The following is a 17,893-nucleotide window of genomic DNA, read 5'->3' as shown; positions in this document are numbered from 1 at the left end:
CGGCCCATTGGCTGCTTCGTCCTGGGCCAGAAGCCCCGCCTCTTTGGTCGGGGTCACGTGATCCCTTTCAAAGATGGCCGCCCTGTTGTTTTGATGAATAATACTTGGTGGGGCGAGGGGGTAAGAGTAGGGGTGGAGGGGTAGGAGGATTTACTCTTCCAGCCCGAGCATCGCGAGTCCCGGCCTCCCCCTCCCCCCTGCCCGGGTTCCGGCGTGGAGGCGGGGCGTGGCCGGCCTGCTTTGGGAGGGGAGGGGCTTCCCCCTTCAGTGCTGGCTCTGCCTGGGCGGCTCTGGGGTCGCCTTACCTCGGGGCATCCACTCTTGCAGTCGAACAGTTCCCGCCGGGGGCAAAGGGTAGGAAGGAGAGCAGGATCTGCTGGAGGAAGCACAGCTGCCGCGCCACCACCACGAAGACACAGCAGGCTTGGGGCACGACACGAGCCGGAGACCGAGCTCCCTAGTCTGGGTAACCTGGGAAGCAGAGGGTAGTAAGTGGCGCCTTAAGATAACCCTGTAGCAGCAGCAGTGGCGGCCAAAGGAGCCTGCTCAGGGTACAGGCAGCTGTAGAAGTCTCTAGGGCGATTGGAGTGACCGACGCCAAGGCAGTTCAGTGCCTCTCGTGTTCTTATTTTTTAACCTCTGACTATGCAATTCTGAAACCTCCCCCATTCGGGGGACCAGACAGACAGCTCGATAGACACCTTCCACTCTCCTCCCGCCCTGGTCTCAAGAACAGAAGGATCTCTCCCTAACGCCTTTCACCATTAAGAGGAAAGCGATGGAGGAGCTGAGCGCTGATGAGGTGAGGAGGCTGGGGGACACCTTGGGACATTAGTTGGCAACTCTTTGGCGCTTTGGATAGGGATGATATTGCGCCAGTGGTGCGTGGTCTGGAGATGACATTTTCCAATAAAATGAGTCCCTGAGAGGGTCTCAGTTGTATTCTCCTTTCTTCCTTTGCCTTCTTTCTTCGTTCTGAACTCCATTTGCTGCTTTTCGAGTCTTTTAGGGTCTGAAGAAGAGAGCATATTGAGGCATTCGTTCTTTAGAGTAAGCAAGAAGGTCTAGATTTTCATCAAGTTAAATGTGTGTGCGCGCGTGCGTGCGCTCTCGCCTCACTGCAGAGATTTAAAGAATAATTTCGGATGGAATCAATGTATAGATGTATTTTTTAAGAGAAGTATTCGAAAACCTAAGTATGTTTGGCTATTTCATTGTATAAATTGACTAAACATACGTTTGTGTTTGGGGGTGGCCTACAGACAGTCTTTGGTATTTAGCAAAATATATTATTCTCAATAGCTTAGTGAATTCCAGTTAAATGCTAGTAATTTAACAGACCACTAATGATACCTGGCATACTTCTCTTTAATTCTGCCCTTTTCTAGTTCTTGTCCCCTTCACACTTATGTTTTGCTGTAGCAGATGTGGAACAAGCAAATGACTTTGAAAATTCCTACCTCCCCCCCATCATTTCTGAAGGGAGTCTTACAGATCCCCTCCTTCATGTTTTAATGGTTATTTAATAAGATTGTCATAAAAACAGTGGCAGTTAGGGTACAAAGAATTTCCTGTGATTCTACTGACTTTTCTCTTCCTTTTTACAAATTGGGAGCTTACCTCCCAGGACCCCTGCTGGCCTCACTCTCTTCCACCTACTTCCTCATTTCTTTCACTGGTTCGTATAAAACTTTCCTACGGTATTATGTAAGTAGTCATCCATCAGGTTGGTTATACTATAAAGCTTCCATACTTCAGTTTTAGCTACAGAGTAGTGAATATGTTTACTTAGGGACTCAAAGTCTCTAGGGATGGTGCATGCAAGTGGTGGGTTAAGGGTCAGGTAGGAAAGGAAGCAAATAATTTTGTTGGTTGTGATACTTGGTCGTTTGGAAAGTCAGGATCGTCCATTCTGTGTTACTGACTTTATTTTCTCAAATAAATCAGGAATGTAATCTTAAATTAGAAAAATACTGAAGTTTTTTCATTCAGGTAGGAACTGTTTGAGTTACCCCGAGAGGCAGTTCATTTTATGTAGTTTTTAAAGTGTCCCCCCCCCACCTTTTTCTTTATGATTCTAATAAGTAATTTCTCTTAAGGGAAAGAGTATGTTTTTTAGTAGTCCTTTAATTTATTTTCTTGATGTTCTCCAAATTGTCCCTGGTTTAGAAATTTTTACATACTTGAATTTTCACCAAGAAATTGTTTTCAAACCAGTAAAGCATACAGACCAGTTAAAGATACTGGATATTTGAACCGTGACTCTTCACTTCAGACCTTGAGGAAGGTGTTTTTTTTAATGACTATATAAGAAACAAATGTAATTGTTATGGAGCAGATAGAAAAACATTTTTCAAGGTCAACAGAATAGTAAAATAAATGTGAAAATAAAATTCACTGATATAAGATCAATATAAAATTATGTTCAACAAATGAACACAAAGGGACAAACAGTTCAATAACTGATAATTTTACTCTCAGCAGAACCTAGAACAAATTTTTTTGGGGGAAAAGTCTCTTTAAGTATTAATTTTAATTCATTTCCTTTAATTCTGGGATTAGGTGAGCAGTCATCAACGGAGACATTTCCAAAGCTTTTGCCTTTGTATTGTTACTCTACTGGTGGAAACCTGTGTCGCAGATAGATAATAGGTGACATTCATTTGGTTAGAAAATAAGACATTTATGTTACTGAAAATTCAGACATTACATCTCAGGGTGAAAACAAACAAGACAGTGATCTTTCAATGTAAATAGGCAATTAGGTAAGGCAGAGTTTCCTGTTTCAACAGAATGAAAATGTATGAGTCCAGTCCGTGAAAAATAGAGGCAGATATAACCAGACTAGTAGCGCTAGAGGATTTTCCATTCTAGCCACTTTTTGATCTCTCTCATACGTCACCTCGAATTCTTGTGTTTTTCTTCTCTTGTACTTTTTAAGTTGAGAACTTCATTAAAGTCATTGCCGTTTATTATTTGTTTGGCGCATTATAGTGAGTTCATTGCTCTATAGAGCAGATGCATGACTAAGTTCATTCTCTTCAGGAACCTACATTCCAAAGCATCATTATTTACATTATATTCATTCCATATCCTGCTCGAGTTGTTTTTCATATGATGCTGTGAGTAGGGCAGGTATTTTACACTGTTTTTCCACTGTGGTGATGAGATTGCATTGAAATGATTTTGCTAAATCTTCCTTATGACCTAGTTCATCTTCAAGATGGCTGGCTGGGATTCAGGGTGTGGTCAAGGTTTCAGAAGAGTGTTAAATCTTCCTTCTCAAATGTGGAATACGTGACCTTGGACTTTCTGGTCATGTTCTTTCTGTGGGGAGGGACTGATGTTTATTAACGACTTTAGAAGCCTGCTCTGTGCCAGGCTCTTGACAGCCATTATCTTATTTGAAAAAATGGTGCAATCAAGAGGTTCTTCAATTTTTCTTACTTTGTAGATGAGGCAACTGAGATTTAGGTTAAGTAATTTGTTCATAGTGGCCTGGCTTAGAGGTGACACTTGGAATTCAAACCCAGGGTTCCTGGTCTAAAAACTCTTTTTATTACATTTTATTGCTTAACGACTTGCAGTCAATTCACCACAGCTTCTATATAAATATCCTACTAACATGCTTGATGTGCATAGTTTTTCTATAGAAGTGTTGTTTTTCATGAATGTATTCATGATGTAATCAAGTTTACAGCCTTTTTTTGTCCTGACTCATCACACCCTTCCAAAATTGTTCACTCAACAGATATTTTTTAAAAAGATGCTGTGTATCCCCAGCAATGTGTTAGGTAGGTTAGGAGAAAGACAACCCTTTTTCTTAAAGAAATTATACTATAACTGGGGGAGGGGGTGAAGATAGAGGTGGGCGGGAGTCCAACAGTAACAGTATAGGATGCTTAGAACTATTGCGGAGGTATGCACAAGACGTTAAAGAAAGCAAGGAGGGACCCCTGTTGGGGTAGTGTCTTAGTGTAGACTTTCAAGAAAAAATGATGTTTGTGGTGAATAGTAGTTGCTAGGAGAAGGACTCTTGGAATTGGCTGTGAGTCTGGGGAGCTCAGGAAAGAACAAGAAATATGGGACTGAAGACAGGATTTTGCCTGGGGGAGCCGAATCTTGGAGAGTTTTCAGAAATGCTTGGAGTTTGGACTTTCCCAGTAAGACTGTTAAGAGGCCTTTGTGGGATCTTAAGGGATTAGAAAGATGGTTGGCAAGGGCGTAGAAGGTGGCTGCAGGTTGGGAGACAAATTAGGAGCTGTCATTGCTATGCAGGAGTGTGTCTGAAGTAAGGTGCGGGCAGTGGGGACGGAGGAGGGCAGACACCAGAATCTAGTATCAAAGTTAAGCCACTTCTAACGATGAGTTTGATGTGAAGGAGGTGGAGGTAGGGGAGGAGCAAAGAAAAACTGAGTCCTTAGTTTCTAGCTTGGGAGAAAGATGAACTGGGGGAGGGATAAGGAATTCCAGACAAGGAGCAGATATGGGAGAGAGTGATGAGTTCTCTTGGACCACTGAAAGATGAACCAACATAGAGACCCCCACCCCTGGCCTTTCTATTCTGACATCTCCATCTCTTTGACCTTTTCTTTCTTTGTAACAAGCCTCGCAAGCTAAGCTCACTCTTTCCCCTGATAGATGATTGCACCATGCACTTTAAAACCAGGATATTTCTTCCTCAAGCATGGTAGGAGAATGAAATGTAGCCTGCCAGGCCCCTTCTCTACTCCTGTTGTTCATTTTAGCCAAGAGACAGAGAATGACAATGATATCAGCTGACATTTATTGAGCTCTTAATATATGCTTGGTCAGTAAGGTTGGTATTATTCCCGTTTCACAGATAAGAACATTGAGGCTAATAGAAATTAAGTAATTTGCTGAGAGGCACACGACTAGTAGGCAGTAACCCTGGTTGCTGATCCAGGGACTGGTTCCAGCGTTCTTAATGCCTTTAGTGAACTACCTCCAAACACATAACCTCAGCACGCTGCAACATTTACAGCATTTGTATTGTTCCTTTTGAGATGCGAAGTGGAAGCCCTAGTGTTGCCAAGAGCGGATATCATGGAGTAGCCCTCTGCTCTTGTTGGGGAGAGGATGAATGGAAAGGCTTCTGATGGGCCCTTGGGCTTCAGGCCTTTGCTCCGAGCAGAGTGTATTTCTCAAGGAGGTGCTTTCACTGTGTCTGGGGTGGAGATGTCTTCCTGTAAGCAGCTCATTCAATGACACTTATTGTTTACGTGCTGCGTGTCAGACACCACATGAGCCCATCTTGCATGGAGCTTCGTTCTAGTGGGAGGAGACTTGATAAACATATACTGTACACAGAAGATGTCATTTGATAAGACTATGAAGAAAAATAAAGTAGGCCAAAGGGGTGGAGCGCAATGGGATGTGTGGAGTGTGTGCAGTTTTAGGAAGTGGCTTTTGAATAGAAATTTATGTTCGCAGTTACAGGGAGCAGCAGGAACCGGGGCGCATCCTTCTGCTCCGGGAACAGCAAGGAGACAAGCGTGGTTGGAGCCTGCTAAGCCAGGGCGCAGTGGCAGGAGACGAAGTTACTCGTTCTGTCAGCAAAAACTTACCGAGTTCTTAAAACTGGGTTTTAGGAGATTTTGAAATGACCCCTGCTCTTTTTTTTACCCCCCGCATTTTAACATCTTTGAAATTGGGATGTTTCTTATAGTAGTGTAATCACCATTGGCCAGGTGGCAGTTATGACACACTTGTCGTTTCTTGTTTACGTGGGAACCTAGTTATACCTGTTCATATTATTGCCCCTTCAGTTGAGTGTTAATTTTCGTTGCCATTTTAAATGCTTTCAAGTAAATTAATTATGCTTTGATCAGCAATGAAAGCAAATGTTGCTTTGTATGCAGAGAGGAATGGAAACAGCGGCGGGGTGTCAATTTGATATTAATAAAGAAAATGTTTGTTGTCGGAGGAATGACCACAATTCCGTATTTTATTGCAAAGCAGCAACTGAGTGCATTAGGGAGCTTTAGACAGGCAGAGATCCACAAATCTCTGAAGCCACTGTCACATTTTGAAATTGAACATACAATTAGAAGGATTGCCTTTCGTACGCAAGCAATTTAACTGGTCAGAGACACTCCCCGTTCCTCAGAAAGAAGTTTGAAAGCAGTGAGAGGCTGATGTAACTGATGACTACTCTGTCCCTGTCTATTGTTAGTGTGTTTTGCTGTGGTTTCATGGGCAGTGTTTTTTTTCTCGTTGGTACAAAAAATAGTGGCACAGGTTATAATCAGTGTCACCTTATGTTTGATGACATACAGTATATGCCTAGCATCGTTCTAGACCATGAGGATTTACTCGTGAACAATACAGGCAGAGACCCCTGCCTTTGTGGGGCTGACATTCTGATTTATATTTTAAAGAAATCCTTCTGGCTGCTGTGAAGAGAAGAAATGAAGGGTGAAACCAAGAAAGGTTAAGAGGCCAATACGGGAGCCCCAGGACCGGGGTTCTGGTGGAGAGAGTAAATCCTCATGGTCTAGAACGATGCTAGGCATATACTGAATGTATATGTAATGAGCTCTGTGCTCATTAGGGGCCAGGCGCCTCTGTCTTACTGTACCCACTTGCCTAATATATAGCTTCCATCTTTGGTCCGTGTGTGTCTGCATTCTAGCCAGCGGGAGGAGAGGAGAGGAGAGGAGAGGAAGTCATGCTCCTTCTCTTTAATGGCACAGCTTGGCAGTTGCACCGGTCACTTCTGCTCACCTCCCACTGGCCAGAACCTGTCGCATGGCCACAGCTATATGCCAGGAAGCCGAGAAGTGTGGTTTTTACTGGGTAGCCATGTTCAGCCAAAAGTTCCCTTATGTTAGAAGGAGAGCACAGCCTAGGCCTTTAACCAACCCTTCTTCCCAAATCTAAAACGCACCGTTCACCTTCCCAAAGGAGACGACCCTTAGTCGACTTCAGAGGCCGGAATCTCTGGGCAGTGTACAGTCCAGGAACCTCTGGATTAAAATACAAGCTACCCAGTGCTCCCCGTTCCCAGGGTCTGCGGTGGAGTAGGAGAGGGTGATGGAATTAAAAACTCAACTTCATTTGGGAAAAAGACGACTGGGCACGTGGACCCCTCACCGGTCCGGAGCCATCATCAGCTCCTGCCAGGCTGTGTCGTGGGGGCTCCCCGCCTTGTCAGTGGTGGCAGTCCCTGACCGAGCCCACTTGGCAGCCTGGTCTGTCTACTGTGTTGGAGGAACTCCCTTGTCTTTTGCCCTCTGTGGTCATTTTTCAGTGTCTCTTTTCCTCTGGGGCCAGGTTTTTGGAGAATCCCCCTTTCCTGGGCTGAACGGTTTCTGCAGCGTTTCCTGCTGGGTCCTGAAGGAGCTGGCTTTTTGGCCCTACTTAGCCCCTGGATTTCTAGGCTCTGAGTAAACTTAGTCTGCAGACCGTGGACCAGGCACACCTGTCTTCCCTTTTAACTCTGCATGCAAATCGGCAAGCTGCAGCTTGAGTCTGTCTCATTCTTGGGGAACTTCTTGCTTACAGTGGCAGGAAGCCAATAAGCACCCAAATTCCAAACCGTTCAACCAGTTCCCCTGGAACCACAGGCCACGTTGGCACACAGCCTGTTTTCTGAGGTGCCACAGGTTTTACCAAATGTTTTACTGTGGCCAAATGGGTTACCAGCCTCCCATCCTGTAATATCTGTGCCTGTGCTGTGCCCTAGGCCTTTGCCACATATTTATCTTCTATGACGGGGTGATTCCTTCCAGCTTCCAGATTCTATGTATTTGTTAGGATATTGGTTTGGCTGCTGCAGCCGAGAAATGCAACATAATAATAGCTTAAACAAGATGGAAGCTTACTTTTCTTTTAAGTAAAAATCTGAATAGGGGATTGAGAGTTGGTTCAGTAATTCCATGGTTACCGGGGAGCCAGACTTACTGTGTTCTGTGCTCTCTCATCCTCAGTGCGAGGCATCTAGTGGGTAGTCCCAGACGGCTGCTCCAGGTCCTCTAAGCACGTCTTCGTTACAGCCCTCAGGAAGACACTAAAGGGGAAAGGGAGAGCGTGTTCCTGTCCCTTAAGGACAGGATCAGAAAGTGTCACACATCACTGCTTACATCTCTTGGTTAGAACTTAATCACGTGGCCACAACGAAATGCAAGAGCGGCTCCGTGTATAGTAGCAGGCAGTTAGCCATCTCTGCCATCGTGATACCAAGAGCTTTAACCTAAGCATCTTGAAAAATGGAGCTGTTGTATACTGAGATGGGGGAAATTGAGAGAGAAGATTTGGAAGGAGAAATTAAACTGCCTGTTTTGATTATATTGTGATTATATTGCCTATTATTTATCCACATGAAGATGTCAAGTAGCCTGTTGGATATACATTGAGTTTGCAATTCAGGAAGGAGGACTGAGCCTCCAGTCATCCCAGAGGTGAGGAGATAAAGAGGAAAAGATTTCTGGAAAGGCTCAGCAAAGGAGACTGACGAGGGACAGCCACTGAGCTGGAGCTAAGTCAAGAAATCATGGAGTCCTGGCATCGGGAGAAGAAAGTGTTTCATGGTGGAGGGGAGTGTTCAACTCTGTTCTGTGTCAACAAGGAAATTAGAGGAGGATCAAGACTTGACAATGTTATTTGGCAACATGGAGGTCACTAGTGACCTTGACAAGTCCAATTTCATTGCTGACTGGAGTAGGTTCAAGAGATAATGGGAAGAGAGAGTCGATAGCTCGGGAGTGAGGCGTAGGCTTCAGGGATGGATGTGAGGGAGCCATCGAGGATGCTGGAAGCCATGGCTTAATAAGTGAGAAGAAAATATTTGGTGAGCTTATCCTTTAAAATTTTATCTTTACCATTCCCTGTTATTCCTTTATTCATTCAGTAAGTAGTTTTCAGTGTTTACTCTGTTCTTCACTTTCCTTGAGATGGGAAATAAAGGCGTGGAGATAGATTTGTATGTTATTCCTAGCAGGACATTTTGGGCCTAAAGCGTCCCATATATAAATTTTGAACCATAATCTGGTGCACCCTTGATCAAATTCTAGTTACTTTTTATTTATTTTTATTTATTGATTTTTATCATTTATTTATTTATTTATTTAGGCGAGGCGACCCTTGGTTGACCTCACAGATTGCAAGGACTTTGTCAGCTTACAATTCCTTATTTTATTTATTTATTACGCCTACAGCACCTGGTCTTCCTAGGTGGTCTCTCATCCAAGTACTAACCAGGCCCGACCCTGCTTAGCTTCCGAGATTGAACGGGATCGGACTTGTTCAGGATGGCTTGGCTGTAGACTTAGTTACTTTTTAGAGTTTTTAAAACAAAACAAATCAACAAATAAACATGAGCGGCAAATAAATAATGTGGTAAAAGATCTGAATGTTATTAATTCTGTTTGTTTAATTTTAACAAATGTATGTGGGATGCTTACTCTGTGCTAGGTATGAGGCTTACACATGGGGAGATATCACCCTGAATATAAGACCTGGTCTTTATCCTCAGTGGACTCATACACCAGTGAGGAGACAAGAAGACAGCCAGCTAGAGTCCAGTTAACAAAGATATTTTAAAAAGGAGAGTATGGTCGACAGAGCAGCTGATTCTGACTGGGAAGGCTGGGAGGGGCTCTGGGAGGATTTGAGTTAGTCTTTAAAGATGATCAGGATCTTGACATTTAGAAAAATCTGTAACGAAGATACACGTTTCAATTATGTCTTACTCTGGGTAAACCGTATTACATGTATTTTTTTGAAATTGAGAAATGCCGCAGATGATGAAAAACCTCTGATATTGGCGGGTGTTTGTTGCTCTGAAAAGTTTCGTGATACGATGATCAGGCACAGCCAAATGTGTGACCTCAGACTCTCCTACACCAGTAAGAATCGGCAGAAGCTGAAGGAGGAGGAGGTGGGGAGAAGTAGGAAGAACAGAAAAGGTATCCCCTTAAAATTATTCTGATACTAACCACACTGCATTGGAACTGTCCACTGCAACATCAGCTCCTGACTTTTTGTTCACTGTTTTTCATCCAGCTCTTGGCACAGGGCTTGGCACAGGGTGACCCACAGTAAATGTTTGTTGAATGCGTGAATTGAATACAATGTGTCTGTTTGTGACTCTTAATTCTTGTATTACAATAGTTTTGTTTTGGTTTTTTTTGCCCATTGCTACATACAGTTGCATTAGTTAGATTAAGGTAGGCACTTGAAAGAAACCTATGTCAGAGTTCTAATTCAGAGTCAGATATCCCTGGGTTTTACTTGGACCAACAGTGGGATGACCCTGGGCAAAGCACTTACACTTTCTGAGCCTCAGTTTCCTTACTTGCAAAATGGGGTTCCGCATACGTGTCTCATGGCATTGTTCTTAAGATTATCTAAGGGCGGTGAACAATAAAGTCCCCAGTGCAGTGCCCTGGCAGTGTGGACACCTGGGATATATTAGCGCTCTTTTTCCAGAGTAAGATTGAATTGTACATAGTGAGAATTTTAGTTGGTGCCCATATAACACCTAACAAACCCTCCGCGTGGACTAACGCCAAGATCATAAAAGACGGTGTCTTACTGCTTAGGGTGACAGCCCCCGCTCGTGTGGGGGGTGCTGTTGGAATCCTCCGCGCTCCCTGCTACTTCCTAAAGTCTCTTCTCACGCAGCGCCCATCTTTCCGTGAGCCACGTCGTTATCACCTGTCAGCCTCCTGCTTCCTTTTCCTAAAATGTGGAGTGACCAGATGGCTGGAATGTCCTCAGGCGGTGAAGGTGGAACTCGGAAGGAACTGGGCAGATGGGACCTGACGAGTCCCAGGAGAAAATGCTGTGTGCCAGAACTGACAAAACTCGGGTGACTCGGTTTACTCCCGTCAGATCACTTATTTTGTCTTCTGGGGGCACCGTCCCCGCCGCCGCGGGGCTCGGGAGGCGTGGGATTTCTGGGTCGGACGTCACTGTGTTAACTGCCCGCCAGCTGCCATATCTTGAGCGTCTTGTCCACTTCCTGAAGACAGTAGTCAGGCTGTGCCAAGAGGTATCTTTTGGATCTTAGTTTTGAGAAGTGCTCGGCCTTGACTTAATTAGCTTTATAATTAAACATTATGAAATGTATTCAATGCACATTGTTTCTTTGGTCTCTGTCAGTGTTTGGTATAGATTCCAGATGTGTACTAATGTCATGGTAATTAGTTAAATTTTCTGACTACATGAGGTAGCACTTTGCTTATGGACTTTTTTGGGAGCTGGACTAGGATTTTCAAGCAAATCATATTGAACACCCATCACCCGCCAGGCACTTATCTAGAATTGTATCAGGTTGAGGCCTTTTGTCAGACACTATGTCTATACTTGTCATCAGGGCATGTGGCCTCCAGTCAGAAGTGCCCCACCCTTGGCTGAATGCTCTGCTGTTGCTGTCTGGAAAGTCTTAGTGCCTTTTGAGCAGGAGGCCCTGCATTTTCATGTTCATGTGCGCCAGGCTCCGCACATTCTGTAGCTGGTCCTGCTTGTCTCTGACTTTCTCTGTGAAGGTGGCTATGACTGGGTAGATTTTGACTAGATCCCACGATTTTAGAAAACACATGAAGTCTCACCAAAGAGAGATGTTCATGTTTTCATAGAGAAGATATTATTATGTGTCTGACTATAATGCCATGTCATTAATAGAATTTCTTGAAATTTTTAACAAGTTTCTACCATGAAATCATGATATTGATACATGGTATTGACTCTGGATAACTCATTTAACTTCATCAAAGAGATACACTTTTTAAAAAATCAAGATTTTCGAGAGATGAGTATTTCCTTTCATACTGTCATTTTCATGTCCTTTTTTTTTTAATGGTGACATTGGTTAACAACATGTCACACATTTTATTTCTTCTATCTCAAAACATCTTTTGTGCTTTATCAACTACAATACATATTTTGGTCATTTTTATAGAATGCTTGTTTTCATAAAGTATAAATTGTATTTAAAACTATAATTCATGTTGGTTATAAAATTAAAATTTTTTTAAGTTAAAAATGTTATCTAAAGGCTAGTTTTCTGTAGTATTATTGGTGTTTATCTGTAAATACTTATCAGGTATTGCGATTGACCAAAACTAATTCTGTACAAATTAGTAATTTTCAAAAATATTAAAGTACATTTAATGTTAGAGATGGGCAAAGTCTGTACTAGTTCTAGTGAGGAAAAGTTATTTCAGAGAGGGGAATGAAAATTAGTGGAAAATTAAAACATCTAGCAACTTTTATAATGTACTCTGTAGATCTTTTTATATGTGATTTGATTTACTCATAAAATTGTCATGTTCAGGGTATTAAGAAATAGGGACATCCAGAAAAAAGCAGGTAATAAAATTATTTTGAGGCAAGGTGAAGAAAAAAATTAAAAATGCTAAAAATTAAAAAAAACCCAACTACCTTACTGTATACCAGAAGAATTTATGCTTTGGTTCAGCAATAGTTATTTTGTGGGCCAGTTAAAACATTAACACTCAGCCTACAAGGAGAAGAAATTTATAGCTCTTTTGAGCTTTGAACATCAGTTAGGTAGAGTAGTGTAGATTATGGCATTTTTTTTAGGATGCTAACATATGATAGCACATATACGTTTGTGTTTGGTGACTGAGGTTAATTAACCTTTTACGTTAGTTAATGTTTTACTAATGATAAATACGGACCAGGCATCATTTCTGTGGTTTTTCATCAAAAGAAACACCCCCACTTTTTTTTTTCCTTAAGGGACAGTTTGGGGCAGATGGGGTGGATCATCTGCAAGGGCTTTTTTTGTTGTTTTTCATTCATTTTTACTTTGTGAAAATGTGCTCATGCCAAGAAAAATTCGGTGATTTCTGGTGTAGGGAAATGTGCCTTGAGATGTTAAGATTAGAATGGCTTGTGAGGGGGAGAATTTTAGTGAATGCCAAGTGGAAAAATGGCTTGTGCAAGTGTCCCATTGGGCACCTCCTTGTCTTTTTTGATGTTAATGCATACAAGTAATAAAGTACCATCACCCATCCTGGAATGCGATGGTTATGTGACAGTGTCACCATTTCCGGTTTTAAAAAGGGCCTAGTGGCCTTGACCAAGAGATGATGCTTAATTTGCAGGAGGAGCTTAAACATTAATGATATGTATTAGGAAGGAAATCTTTTTTTCATACCAAGAACTTGATGGACATACAGGGGCCAGAGTCAGTTTTTCTCTCTGAAAGAGCCCATTTTCTCTAACGCTGTTGTGTAGATTTGCTGGAATATTGGCTTTGGAGTATTTAGCGTGAGTGTGAATGTAGAATTTGGTGGAGATTAGAGAAAATGAAAGAACTCTGCCCCAGAAGAATTTATACTTTGATTTCAGCAATAATTATTTTGTGAGTCAGTTTAAAAAACCTCTTTTCACATACCTAGGTTTTAAAAAATTCTTTAAAAATGTTTACTACTGTCTGTTTCACTGCACTTTTAAGTGACCAGAATACATTTTATGGAATAGCATCAGGAGTAGCTGTTACTTGGTCTCATCTAGGTTGTCTTGTCTGTTTAACCAAGTGAGATCAAAAATGAGACTGGGGACCGTACCGTCTCTTTCTGCCACTTGAGCTGTTTTTGGTGAGGACATAAAATTGCAACTGCAAGAATCATTTTTTAATCAGTTTTTAAAAGCCAGATCCAATTATACAATCCCACTCTCAAGATGATTCTTCGCCGCATAACGTTGGCTCTTGATCCTGCTGCTAATTTCACAATCAGCTAACAGATCTGATGCTTTTTAGTAGCTGTGTTACATATTCATACTGTTTGGGGGAAACAGAGCCCTAGGCCAAAGGAAAACAGCATCTGGGCCTAAAAGGAAGATGCAAAGGGCAAAAAGCTCAAGATTTTTTTTTTTTTTTTAGAAGACCTTACTGTGTGTTAGGTGAACACTTTTCATTTGTTCAGCAGATATTTACTGAGTGCTGTCTGCGGTGGGCATCGTTATAGTTGCTGGGGCTCTGGCAGTGGACGTAATAGACCAAGTCTGAGTGTCTTGGGCTCGTATAGTGTGTCTGTTTCTAATGGTAGTGGACCCGGAAGTAGATTCCAATTCAGATAGTGCATTGTAAGTGATGTTTATATTATCACTTTCTAAATGGGGAAACCGAGGCTCAGAGAGGTAACAGCTAGAAATGGGAGCAGCTGGAATTGCGACCCCTGAGAGCCTGATGAGTAGAAAACTTGGTGAAGATGGGGCAGCTGTCCATTCATCCACTGCACTTGGCCCCTTATTTCACTTTCAAGTGGAATGCTTTTTTTTTAAATTGCTCTGTACATAGATACAATGGAATATTACTCAGCTATAAAAACAATGAAATCTTACCAGTTGCAACAACATGGATGGACCTAGAGGGTATTACAGTAAGTGAAGTAAGTCAGACAGAGAAAGACAAATACCATGTGATTTCACTTAAATGTGGAATCTAATGAACAAAATAAATAAAATGAAAACAGACTCATAGATACAGAGAACAAACTGGTGATTGCCAGAGAAGAGGGGTGTTGGGGGGCTCGGTGAAAAGGTAAAGGGGATTAAGAAGTACAAATTGGCAGTTACAGAATAGTCCTGGGGACGTAGGTGCAGCACGGGGAATGTGGTCAGTGGTATTGTGGTGACTGTGTGGTCCCGGGTGGGTGCTGGACTGACCCGTGGGATCACTTCGTAAGTCAATGGATGTCTGGTCACTATGCTGTACACCTGAAACATAAAATAATACCGAATGTTGAAAAAAAATTGCTTTGACACCAAATGTTGATGAAGAGTGTAGAATAAGTCTTTATTTTAAGATATTTATTATTCTAATTAGAAGTGATTATATTAATATTTTCAGTGTTACGGGTGACTCAGGAAAGTACTTTTGGTAATTGAGCAGGTTATGCCTTTGGTTCTTAGCCTTTGCCAGCTGCTAGGACGTGGTTAGGCATACTTAACGTTTTCTATACTATTGATCAGGCAAAAAGTGTTGACGTTAATTATCTTTTGTGGTTTATGAAACTTAAAAAGAAAAAAATAATGTAAGCACTGGATTACACTTGAGTGTTGTAAAGGCCACGACCTTCCCCCCGCTAAGAAAATAGAGCGTACTGTCTATTTCTAATGGCAGTAAAACCATTTCTTTGTCAGGGACCAGACTACTGGGTTGAGGGTTGGCTAGTTTGAGGGTGTGAGTGTCCTATGGTAAAACAGCCAAGACAGTAGGAGTAGGACATCAAAAGATGACTAGTTTGAAACTTGAGTATATTGCTTGTATTGCTGGAATTTGGCCTTTGTTAGAATTTCGAGAGAGATATTCAACTAGAAAAGCTCTCGTGGAGGAAGGGAGGAAGATGACTTGCCTCTCTGCATTCCTTTTGCTGGGAGGGGAGGTGGGGCAGGCAGCTGATGATGGTATGCATGCAGGTAAAGGGAGGCGCCAGAGTGGAGGGGGCACCGCACAGGGGCTGAACGTGGGACTGTCACACAGATGAAGGGTGACTACGAGCAGTCACGCCCAAACCAGGACTCTCCTGAGAGTGAAAGGGACTCTTACAACCTGGGGTGCTCTGGGCTGGGAGCCGTTTCGGATGGTCCCCCTGCTCAACATATTCGATCCCCTGCTCGATGTGGTTATATTATCCTTTGGAGAAAAAATGCAATAGAGAAATCAGGCTTTTTGTAACTTTGAGTAAACATTTTTTGAGCTGGGCGACTAATCTGGAAAGTGAAGCAGAAGATGATTGGAAAACTGGGACTGCGAAGGTGACAGCGCTGCGCTACTCTTGTCTCTTTCCACGGTTCCCTGTGTGTCCTGTGACAGCTCTCGCCGATTGAAGGGCTTGATCCTTTATTTGTTAGTGTGAGCAGTGGAGTCCGTGCTGAGCTGTTAAATTCATGTGTGTTAAAACTTATGGTGCCACGATGACGGGAAGGGGACCGGTCGTCTGTTCCTCTCTTCTCAGACCTCCTTTTTATGCCTTACTATTAAAGCAAGGATCAGAGTACTATAAATTCTACAACAAATATACTTTAGATTCGCTCTATGAGGCAAAAATTGAAAACAGGAAACAAAAGGTAGACACAAAGTCTTTGTTCAAAATTTTATCATTTAAAGGCACTATTTTTTTCTAGGGTAGGGTTTATATTTTTCCAAGATAAATCGTCTAACGTGATTTTTTTTTTTAACCTCGAATTAGATTTTTAGAACTCAAAAATATTTGAGAAATATTTATAGACTACCCTCTTCATTTAAAAGTTTTTTTTTCTGATTATAAATTCAGTAGTATAGATTCACTGAGTTCTATATGATTCATTGTGAGAATTCCAAAATCAAGAATAAAGGAAAAGCAAGAATTACCTGTAACCCTATTATCCAGTGGTAACCATCATTAATTTTTTGGCTTATTCCCTTCCCTTATTTTCTGTGTGTGCATATATTTGACATATTCTACTGTTTCTTACCCCTGTACCTCGCTGTACCTGGAGCCCTCCCTCTCTGAGCATTAAACGGCTTTTCATTTTTTAAGACTCAGCTGAAGTGTCACCTTCCCCTGCAACCTGTCCCTTTGATACCCCATGTTACTGTAGGCCCCACCCTGGTTTGGCTTTGTTTCTGTCCTTTCCGTATCGCTTGAGAGCGATCTGCTTTTGTGCGTTTCTGCCACTAGATTGACAGCAGAGACTAAACCACCTTTTTTATCAAAGCCCGTTTATCTCAGTGCCTGAAACCTAGGGGCTCGGTCAAAGTTTATTGAATCAATGAATAAATCGTTAGAATAATATTGTATGCAGTTTTATATATTGCTGTTCACTTAACATTACATGATAAGCATTTCCTTGTACACTTACAAATTAAAACATTTTTAATGGCTGTAGGTTTTTCCATCATTAGGTATAGGATTTCATTTTCCCCCAAATTATACATGATTTTGTGATGAAGCTTTGTATATGAATCTTTGTCTGATTTTCGGATGATTTCCCTAAGATTTCTAGAAGTGGTATTATTGGGTCAAAGGGCATGGTCACCTTTGAGGCTTTTTCCGGAGTATAGCCAGATTGCTTTCCAGAAGAGAGTTAGGGCCTCAGTCAGTGTCAGGGGTGCCGGATAGTGTTCTAGAGGGCAGGGTCACCTCTTTGTGACCCTGTGTCACTTAATGAAGATGTAGAGATGCTGGCATATGCAGCACATTAGTGGGGCTCCATCTGAGTTTTGGATAGGATTAGGGCCAGGAATAATGGAGTCAAGCAATCTAACAGATGCAGAATTCAAAATACTGGTTATAAAGATGCTCAATGAACTTTTGGGAAGTGTAGATAAATTCAGCGAGAACTTCAACAAAGAGAGAAAAAACAAAAATGGAAATGGAAATTATAAGAGGGAACCAGTCTGAAATGGAGAACACATTATCTGAGATGAGAAGTATATTAAATGGAATAAACAAAGTGAATAAAGAAGAAGATCAAGTGCCCTATCTAGAGGACAGGAAAGCCAATCAGGACTCTCAATCAGAATGGCAAGAAAAAAGATGGCAAGACTATAAAAAAAATTGAAGGAGGATATGGAACACTATTAAGGCTCCAAATATTCGTCTGATTGGCGTAACAGAAGAAAATCAAAATGTTGAACAGCTGTTTGAAGAAATAATGATGGAAAACTTCCCTAACTTGGTGAAGGAAATGGACATAAAACCCCAGGAAGCTCAGAGAATTTCAGAAATCAGGGATCCAAAGAGGCCCACATCAAGGCACATCATAATTAAAATGCCAAAGGTTAAATACAAAGAAAGAATATTAAAAGCAGCAAGAGAAAAGTAATTACTTATAAGGAAACACCCATAAGACTGGCAGCTGATTTCTCAAAAGAAACTATGCAGGACAGAAGGGCTTGGCAAAAAATATT

At 41.9% G+C, this 17,893-nt stretch overlaps 1 protein-coding gene and 1 pseudogene across 1 annotated transcript in view; one reads left to right on the top strand and one right to left on the bottom strand.

Annotated features, from left to right (window-relative positions):
- Window positions 1-72: 72 nt before the first annotated feature.
- UBE4B (ubiquitination factor E4B) overlaps window positions 73-17,893 on the top strand; it is a 113,725-nt gene continuing 95,904 nt past the window's right edge. Inside the window, exon 1 of the mRNA XM_011363578.2 lies at window positions 73-802. Coding sequence (XP_011361880.1) covers window positions 779-802 — 24 coding nt within the window. The 5' untranslated portion in view covers window positions 73-778. The remainder of the gene's footprint in view (window positions 803-17,893) is intronic.
- Window positions 9,171-9,289, bottom strand: LOC111742125 (annotated as a pseudogene).

This window comes from Pteropus vampyrus, unplaced genomic scaffold (genome assembly GCF_000151845.1).
Source record: "Pteropus vampyrus isolate Shadow unplaced genomic scaffold, Pvam_2.0 Scaffold86, whole genome shotgun sequence".
Classification (NCBI taxonomy): domain Eukaryota; kingdom Metazoa; phylum Chordata; class Mammalia; order Chiroptera; family Pteropodidae; genus Pteropus; species Pteropus vampyrus.
The sequence above is the reverse complement of the archived record's forward strand: the minus strand, read 5'-3'. Positions and strand labels throughout refer to the sequence as shown.